We start from the raw sequence: 10,654 nt of genomic DNA, 5'->3' as shown, positions 1-10,654 counted from the left end.
TAGTTTTGTTTTGGGCCCTTTGGGCTACGGCCCACAGAGGTGGGTGATGCTTTACGGCTGTGTTCATCATTACCTAAAAGGGGTGTCAAATATTAATCACATTGGATTGGTGGATGTCAAAAATATTAAATCTAATAACAACTTGAACACACTTGCCACAGATGTTTTAAAAACCGGTTTATACCAATCAGTAATACTTGTTATATCGGTTGTCGGTCACTAGGCCGATATGTTTTGGTCATTTGATTTGGGTGAACGGTTTATAGTTTGAAACGTCGGAATTATCGGTTTATACCGTTGTACAAGTTTAAGCCCATTGTAAAATTTTGAGTTTAGACTATAGATCAAAGACTAAATCGGCCCATCAACAAACCATTTAGCTTATAGTTTTAAGTTTTAACCTAGCGGCCTTCGAAGTAATCGAATTTCTCTCAATATTGCCATCAAGCAATTTTAATTTTTTTTTGGATTATTTTTTATTATGAAATCATGTATCTTTAAATTATTTTTTACTTAAAATTGTATTTTTTATGGAATTATAAGATTAATAGTCAACCAGGTTAAATCGTCCCGATACAACCTAGTGTATGCCCAAATCGTTACAATAAAAAACCGGTATTTAAAATATTGCTTGCCACTGGGATTTGGCCCAATGGTCAGAAACCTCTTCAATGAAAAACCCAGGTTCGGTAACTAACAAGTGCGATGCGAGGTGTATTATTTAGGGGCATAGCCTTTTAAATAAAAAGAAAAATAAAGAAAGAAAATACTTGAACATGCTTAAAATTGTTTAACGGAGCACGACACGTGTTAATATATTTTTCTAAACATGTTAAATGGGTTTAAGCAGGGTGAGCTCAGGGTACCCATCCCCGAAAATCCCAATGCTGATTTTCCAAAAAACTTGGTATTGTTACAGGAAACAAAGGCAAAAATTCGTAAAATACTTGTATCAAACCATACCAGTACCGAAACTCAGAAAGTTGGTACTGAATCAATATCGACGGTACCAAATTCGGTGATCGTAATCACTAGTCACGTTGTAAAGTGTTTATTTGGTTTGATAGGTAACCAGAGGTGTAATGGATAGAACTTCAAATTGAGTATAAAAAATGGATAGGCTCAGAAACACCACTCGAACAAACACATAAGGCTAACTAAACTTAACATTAAGTTGCAGAAAATCACCACTTAATTTGAATTTAGACTTGAAAGAACACCATTCAGTAATCAGTATACCACTATTAAATATTATTCTGAAATCAATTTTAAATCAAAATCCAAAGAAAACACTATTAATAAAGATGAATTTCTATAAATTCTTAACTTCTCCATCATGTATATATTCTTTATTCATTTTGGAGTGTTTATTTAAGGGGAAGAAAAGCTAGTAAGAATATGCCATAACTTTAGAGTTATTTGATTTATTAATTTCAATGATTCGTGGATCGGATGCCATGCTTTCATGGATACCAAATTCTAACGCCTTTTTATTTGCGAACAATACATGAAAATTGTATAATACAAAGATGATGATTTTGTGACCTGATTCAAAAGGGTAACGTACGTAAGATGATCGGTTCAACTCTAAAAAACCTAAAATATATTTGTTGGCCCGATTCAATATTGTAAATAGTACTTTGTTGACCCGACTTGGCTAAAAAGTTTCTCGATAGACATATGAGTATAAAAAAAGTTGCCACCATTAAAAAAGATATGTTACGTCAATGGCTTTCTTTTCGGGTTTCTAATGGCAGTGTACATCGAGTAGGGTATGGGATAGAGTTCGAGTATTTGTTATATAAAAATTGAGCATAAGTATTTTTTTTGTGCCGGGTTTGAGGTTGTATTAGGAATTGTTACCCATAACTTTAATATAAAAGGTACATAATTAGATAAAGATTTTTTCTCTTTAATTATAACATAGTCTTGTTGTATTAAAAAAAAGAATTTAAACTTATCTATACTATACATAATACACTATTAATAGGCAATTTAAACACATAACATCTAAGTAATTTACAATTAGTAGTGCATAAGATACACATTATATTGCACGTAAGATAACTACAAACTTGTCAATTATAAACACGTCTATAAATAGTTACAACAATGGCAGCTCAACTTTACTCAAGTTTTGTTAATTTGAGAAATAATTACAACTTTGGGCGTTCAACTTTACTCATATATTCCTTTTAGTTTTAATTGTAAACTAACTTCCTACCAACACGTCATAAATTTTTTCATACATTAGTATTTTATTTATTTTAATTGCAAAAAAATAAATAAATAAACATTTTATTGTCTTTTATTTGTGTATGGTATTGCTATAGCTTTTTTCAATTAAAAAATTTTAACATGTTACGTACTTACGTATGAGTGTTCACAATTCGGTTTAAACGGTTTCTAAGCTAAACCGTGAACGAAACCACTGGTTCGATTTTTTGTCATTGAAAATCGAAACTAAACTGTTAAATATTTAAACTGAATCGCTACTAATGGTTTGGTTTCACGCATTGGACACCCGTCAATGAACACACACACACACATATATATATGTGTGTGTGTATGTGTGTGTGTGATTGTTAACAAGATTGTGTAATTGATCACAATATTTAAAAATTTATCATATTATGAACAATTGCATACGTAACATGAGCATTCGTTCATATTGTACATTTATAGTTGTTCATATTACGTAAGGTAACTTTACGAGTATCTTATTAACAATATACTCTATATTTTTAATCGAAATAAATTAAATTATTAATAAAAACTGGCTGTTAAAAACAAAGAATTTGGAACTATAGAAGAAAACAATGTTTTTAGTTATAATCGCAATAAATTTGTTTATTTTGAACTACTTTACGATATAATAGTGTTCCTGTATTAAAAAACACAATAAAGTTACTACAATAGTATCTTTATTGATTTATTGAGAGAGAAAAGAGCATGGCAAAATTACTTTGCCTCAAAGTAAACTACGTAAAATAGATGTCATGATAAATGAGTTTTATAAACTTTTGCGTGAGGAAGTTGTTTTTTACAAATTAAATAATATGTATGGAGGATACTGTTTTAATAATCAATAAAATGTCGAGCATTATGACAACCGCATAATACACTTCTACTCATTAAGTTATACGCAATACATAAGAGAGCTTGTAATCGTCTACCTCACTCTCTTGCTTCCTCCCACTAATACAAAAATGCACTTGTACAAAACTAGAAATATATTATATGTGGTTTTCACAGTTATAAGAATAATTTTATTCAAAAAATGCGTGTATGATACGTAAAGAAAGTTGATTCTATACGACTAACTTTATAACTTGAGCATATTTCTGTTTATCTCCGTAACTACCGCCGAATTAACAAACATTTGATGACAAAACGCAAGTGTATCGTATGTTTTTAAATCGGTATCAACAAGGAAAGAGCTTGACAAGTGACTAAACATACGATCAAGATTTCACTTATATGATCATGGACATAAGTGGAATTTTTTTCTAACATGTAGCTATAGATAAAGTTGTTCACGGTCTCCTTTAAACCGATTATCTTTTAAAGTGGTCAATAGTTAGATGTTTTTAAAATGTTTTATAAAGTATATAGCATAGCATGTATGCTTATATATCGTTACTTACATATGCACATACATTTAACATATGTATTCGTTTTATGAACTCTTATTATAAAAGCTTAAGAAATTCATGACCTAAAACTTATACAGTCTGGTTGAATCCAGTCATGAACTGTTAATTTGGTTTAGTTTAAAAACTTCAAATTCGTTATTTTGAACATCGTTTGGACGCTACATGCCCAGCTCGTCTAGGGACGCCATCAAGGATTCAGATTTCGAATATAGGACCATAAAAATCACATATCTTAAATAAATATCTCAAAGTCATTACTAACAACTTATCTTACAATTACTTATCTTATAAATCGTAAGATCGGATCAGAACAACACTTACCTTCTTTTGAGTTATGATATTATAGATAAGAAAGTAAAGTTAATGCATACTACATAGCTTACTCTTTTATGGGTGGAGGTGGGACCCATCTTCACATCTAGTGATTGTGACCATCGGGTTACGTGTATTTTTAGTAGTTCGATCACGGTGACACCTGGCCCAATCCTTATGGAATCATATTCCTCGTTTCATTTGCTTTTGTAGATTTTTTTCATCTTCTATTCATCCATAAACAATGTTTGCATTGATGCTGACAACCCAACTACTTATCTTACTTTATTATTATGATTATGATTATTATTATTATTTTTCTTAGTGTTTAGAATTACCATGGATACCCGAGTAAGAATTTTTAAACGGAATATCAGCTGTGTATATTGATTTTGAAGCTTAATATTTAACTTACCCAGGAATACCTTTAAAATGAAAATTTATCACTATGTAAAAACTTAACTGAATCAGGTTTTAAGATGTCAAGTCTTAAATTATGACACTCATAAAAGTGGATTAATTAGAAGACCAATTGCATACTCATCCTACTTTATAATAAACAAACACACACATATAAAATTAATTGTAATTGTTAAAACTATCATGTTTAAATAATAAAAAAACAACTGCTATTTTCGATATGTAAACTACACATCTCTCTCTGCCCCCCCCCCCCCCAACTCTCTTTCTCTTGCCCAACTAACATAGTCTAAAACGTCTTAAGACACTTTGTCATCTATATTTTCCGATTTGTAAACTAGTTTCTACAGAGCATATATCTGTGTTAAGAGTGTCTAGAAACGGATCCTAGGCGACAAGCCTCTCTCTCTCCCCGATTCACATATAGTTCAAAAATGTCCCGAAACACTTCATTCTCTCTTTTTTTCTTCACCTGTGCAACTCATTTTAAATGTTTTGTAACACGATTACAAGAACATCTATCATCTCCAACTCAAAGCCTCACTCTACTACTAATTAACCATCTTTTTACTTCAAAAAAAACTTTATTGGGATGATTATAAGTATAAAACTCTCTACTAATTGGCTGGCTAGGATTAATGGATTTTGAATACATAGACTTTATCTCCATTACCAAACAAGATCGATGTGACATTGAATCATAGATATGGATTAGTAATAACCTATTGATTAATTAGTAGTTAGGTAAAGCAAGGAACCCCCCATGCTTAAACACTCACAACTCTTTCTATTTCTCACATGCTAATAAAGAAATACACATTATTAATATCAATTAATCAGATTCTTTAGTATGCTTCATGGACAAACTCATTACTCACCTAATACATATTCTATAAATTATATGTTTGCATGATGTATACTTGGTCTATATAAAGACTAAAGTTGAATATATATTTAGTCAAACTAATGACACCTAGCAATATTATCAAAAAGTTGTACTATTCTTTCAATTTCCCCAAAATTCTAAAATTCCACTTATATTGCCTGAAATTACTATCTCACACTTTGTGTCTCACATGCTTTGTGAAGTTGTATCATAAACCATAACATGTGTACAATGTTATGCAATATATATGAGACAAAGTTGAGACACGTGAAGTTATACAAAGAGCCTCATCTCCTAAATGATACCTATTCATGTGTAGCCAAACACTACTTTTATTTGGTCCAAACCTCCTCTATATATATATATATACCAAAATATACTTCATATATCCACAGTCACTATTTCTACTAATACCATAGTGAAAAAAAATATGGGACCAACGCTATCATACCCGTCTCTTCTCTTCTATTTTCTCAGGTACGTATATACTTTATTTTAGCTACCCGGTTTTACTCTTTTAACCGCTTAACTACAACTTTCAATACTACAAAAACGGTCATTAACTTGTGTCTTAATGTTTATCTTGCAAATAAATGTAATTACAATGAAAGGTGTAAGAAAAACTTTACACAAATTAGTTTCATTACTGTCACACATCAAAACAAAATCATATCATTACTGTATATCAAACCTTCAATCTAGTTTCTAGATTGAATAAAACTATATATCAAATATTTTACACTCATCTTTATATTTAGAAATATATGAAACCTTCACTTTTGCAAACCACAAATAACATATTAATTCATTGAAGCTTGATCAAAATCAGCCACATCAATTTGTTCTTATATTTCTTACAGATTTTATTATAGCTGACAATAATCAATGGTTCAAGTTATTATCATATGCACATATAAAGAACATATATATGCATCTATACGGTCTATAATATACCTGATTATATATATAAGTATCGTACGATTACGAACTTCTTAATCCAATTAATCAAATTACCTGTTTAGGAAACTTGATTTTAATCGAATTAATTAGTTAACTCAAAGGCCCCAAGCTCAACGCGAATTTGACATCAAGCCGCCACGCAAACTCGCCCGAGTTCATCTTACAAACATCACACGGCACCGTCAAGGGTGACTTCTTTTCCGATGACCGGTACTCGATTCTCACTCTGCATGAGAAAGCTGGCATAAACTTTTCCACAATCAAGGTATCCACCTTCACCACTAACCACACAGCTACCTCAGCAGAGGTAGCTAAGTTAGAGTTAACATTAACCATACTCTGGTACGCTGGGTTTACCCAACGTACCTCATCATATCCAAATCCACTGGATATGAAACCTGGACAAGTGTCAGCTTTTAGATTCTTCATTATCTCTTCATCCGTGTAACCAAACATCTTTCGATCTTCACACGTGCCAGTCACCGTCTCTAGCGTAATCCATGACTCAGTAACCTTACTCACCGCCGCAGTCTTCAGATCTGCAGATATATTATTATCATTCGTAACGCCTTTTGTATTGAAACTGATCCAGTTCGTTACTTTCTGTAACGACTGTAACGGATCTGGATCCGCTACAGTCACGGTTCGATCCAAATCGAACAAATTATTAACATGATAAATAATCTTCTTCTGCTTCGTCTTCTTCACTCTCACGTACTTTCGTTTCACTCTCTTCCTCATAGCCGGTAACGCGTTACCGGATCGGTCCGCGGTCAACGGCCGCGGAGCGATGGGACGGAATCTCAACATAATTTGATCTATAACCAAATTATTATTATTGTTGTTATTGTTGGTGTTTCCGTCTGCGGTCGCGGCGGACACGCACCGCGACCGCGAGTCTACCGCGCGCGGCATGTTTCTGCCGTCCATGAAGTTTTGTATAAATGTAAGGATTTAACAAAACTAAACCGGAAATATGATAATATTAACCGGAGGATGTTAGTCATGATGGATAAAAATGATAATCCATCGCCGGTGCATGGTAACACGTGTCTAGGGCAACATATTGCATTTGAGTGCTGTGATTGGTTGGATGGTTTAGTGTGGGGTCCACTATTGAGAAGCGTGTGAGGGAGCTGATTGGTTTTTCATTTTTTAGAAAAATAATTTTTTTTTATTTCGGTTACCGCACTCTATTATTTAAAATGTCTTATGTCTCATTTTAACCGGGCTTATGCTCAGGGGCGGACCCACATAGGTCCGATCGAGGTCCCGGGACACCGATGTTTTTTAAAAATTACTTAGAGACGGTATATTAAATTTTGTAAGGACCTCATAAAAATTAATACTTGGAACCCATACTATTAAGATTGAACTGGTACAGTGGAAAGTCCCTTGTTTTACTTGTGAAAGGTTGTAGGTTCAAGCCCATCATACTCCTTTTTTGTTGTTTTTTTTAATATCCTAGTCTTAGTTATTCAGTTAGGGTATTTGTGCTTTTTGTTAGTTTCTCTCATATAGTCATTATCACCATGCAACATATATAATGTTAACATGGATTTTGCATATTCTTTTATTATTTACCTTGTGTATGTATATTATAATTAATCATTTATTTGTGTTAGAGTTATTTTTTCATGTTTTGGTCAATTATGTAAGACCATATATATAGATTACGTTCATGTTTTTCGGATATGAATTAAAAGTGTATGTTTCATCTAGTTTGTAATTTAGATTCTTTCTATTTACTCGTTTCCAATGACACCATAGTTCCGTGTTTTATTATGTTCCTCGCCTCGACCCGACCCGAATAACGACTGACCCGAAAAATTTTGTAAACCGAAAAAATTGGGACCCCATTGACAAAAAATCCTGGGTCCGCCACTGCTTATGCTATGCTGGTTTCAAAGTTTGGTTTGAGTGGTTTCTAGAAAAATCTTACTGTTGGTTGCCACAAAAGCATAACTCTCTAACGTAACACACGATGAGACGAAATCTTGGATAGATTCATGATTCGAACCGATAACCTCGCAGGACCTGGCTCAATATCTACCCAAAATGACACGATGAGATTGACAGCTAATTGGTTTTCATAAATTGGAAGCACAATTTTTTTTTATTTAAGTCATTGCACTCTCCAATTTTCAGCGTGTCATTGCCCATTCTGGCTAGACTCAGTGACGAAACTTAGACAAGAACGCCAGAATTACGGACTAAAATGTATTAAAAAATTAATAAACGAGCGCGAGCGGGCGGGCCCAAATTTTTGGTTGAAAATGGATAAATTAACACCAACTTTCCCAACTTCTTTCTTTTTACCCTTTTTTAACCCAGCCAGCTCACGCTATTCAACAATTCTCTCAGATTCACTCGTGACTGACTTAACTGATCTTGATGAATTACCGTCTTCTTCGTTCAGCTGTTGCTTCAGATTTCGAATCTTCACACATAAACTCTAAAAACTCTCAATCATCTTCCTCAGGCTGATTCAGCAATTGAGTATTACACGAGGCCTTAAGATGCTTTCGGTCCTCGTATGTCAACCCATCAACAAAACACTTTACTAGTTCCCACAGTTCGATTTGGTGATGCGGGCATTTCCTGATCATGTCTTTATACATGGTAAAGGCTTCATAAAATAACTCACCAGATAACTGTGAAAAATTTCGAATGTCTGAACGGGCCTCAGTAGTCTTCGACTGTGAATAGAACTCGTTTAGGAATACCTGCTGCATCTCGGCCCAATTTCTGATACTATGCATCGGCAGCGAATTAAACCATAATTTTGTTTTGTCTTTTAACGAGAACTGGAATAACCGCAGCCGGACTTCGTCCTGATCAAATGTGCCATCACCAATAGACCCGCAAATAGCCAAAAAATCGGTCAAGTTCGAATACGAGTCTTCCGAACCCATCCCGTGGAAATGAGGAACAATGTTGATGTAAGATGGCCGGGACTTGAAAGTTTGTTGTCCCTGCACTCGTTCCTGTGGGACCAACCGGGATGCTCCATCCGAGATAGCCGGTCTGAACCGACTGTTGACACCATGAATCGGGGCCATATAATTTCTCCTCAGCCACCCGGGGTTTCCCATACCACCCCGGTTAACCGGAATACCACGAACTCTTTCGGGCTGTTCCGCCTGATTCACCCGGTCTCGACCCCTTCTGTTTCTATTAGCTGGTTCAGCCCGTCTTCGGTTAACCGGCTCTTCTACCTCTTCATCCCAATTATCATAACCCACATCTTCTTGATCAAAACCCTCGTTCTCGGGCTCGACTGCCCGATTACCTGTAACCCATCTGTCTACCTCGTCATCGATCTCCAAATCTTCATTTCCATTATTATTTTCCCCTTCGTCTTCATCTTCTGTCGGAATACTCGGTCGAACATCATCGAGATTTATCCAAACTCGGCGGTTAGGGTTGTTGTTTGGAGCAGATGGTCCAACTTGGTCAAATAGGTTTTGGTTTATGTTTCGGTTTCGGTTTTGGTTTCGGGTTCTGGAAGCACGAGCTGAGTGATTTTGGTTATTCTGGTTATTGAAGTTTGATGGGTCAGGTATGTTGTCTGGGTGAAACGCGATATTCTGTGGAAGTGTGTCTTGATTTTGGTTGTTGTTCTGGTTCTGGTTTTGGTTTTCGTTTTGGTTCTGGTTCTGGTTCTGGTTCTGGTTCTGGTTCTGGTTTTGGTTCTGGTTCTGGTCTTCCATTTCTGAGTTTCTGTTTTGTACTCGGTTCTGTCGAGCTAACCTCTCAATTCCGGGCTCGTAAATTAACGGAGACTGTCGACCCGAATGGCGGGTGCGCATAAACCTGTAATCTGCACAAGTAACACAACCCGCGTAAAATACAGATAAATAAAAAATAAAAATGAAAACTAAAATAAAAACTAAATTAAACACATAAATCAATTAACACGAAAGACACTAAGCGCACTAACTCCCCGGCAACGGCGCCATTTTGATGACCGTCGTTTGAGTCATTCAAAAACCTAATTAAACTATATAGATAGAGTAAGTAAGGTATCATATCCACCAGGAGTATGTGGTCAATGCAAATCGTGTAACAAAATTAAATATTATGAAGTAGTAGATTTTAGTGCTGATCACACAAGCAAATTAGTTTTAGTTTAGAATTAATTAAGCAACGAACAAGTGAACAAGTTTCAATCAATTGATAAAAACAAATCACACCCGGGACTTCAAGTAAGTAACTTACAGTAATCTCATGCAACCTAACAGATTAATCATTAACGGTTAACTACAGACTGATCAACTAGACAAAACCTTAGACATCAATAATCGCTTTACACACGACACTGGTTATCAAACAGTCCCTGCCAGTGTGACTCAGATAAGGGCAATTATATGTTTTATCGTATTCAACCTAATCAAGCAGTCCTATGATCAATTATTAT

General features: G+C 34.6%; 1 protein-coding gene across 1 annotated transcript; it reads right to left on the bottom strand.

The window, feature by feature from the left end:
- Window positions 1-6,324: 6,324 nt before the first annotated feature.
- On the bottom strand, window positions 6,325-7,149 carry LOC143588543 (uncharacterized). The gene has a single exon (XM_077069520.1). The coding sequence runs from the start codon at window positions 7,147-7,149 to the stop codon at window positions 6,325-6,327; it is 825 nt and encodes a 274-aa protein (XP_076925635.1).
- Between the last annotated feature and the right edge of the window lie 3,505 nt (window positions 7,150-10,654).

This window comes from Bidens hawaiensis, unplaced genomic scaffold (genome assembly GCF_021521415.1).
Source record: "Bidens hawaiensis isolate Kalapana, Puna unplaced genomic scaffold, B.hawaiensis_p1.1 tig00036431_1, whole genome shotgun sequence".
Lineage (NCBI taxonomy): Eukaryota > Viridiplantae > Streptophyta > Magnoliopsida > Asterales > Asteraceae > Bidens > Bidens hawaiensis.
The sequence above is the reverse complement of the archived record's forward strand: the minus strand, read 5'-3'. Positions and strand labels throughout refer to the sequence as shown.

Excerpts from the sequence above, each read along its gene's own strand:
- LOC143588543 (XM_077069520.1), bottom strand. The coding sequence starts at position 7,149 with ATGCCGCGCGCGGTAGACTCGCGGTCGCGGTGCGTGTCCGCCGCGACC.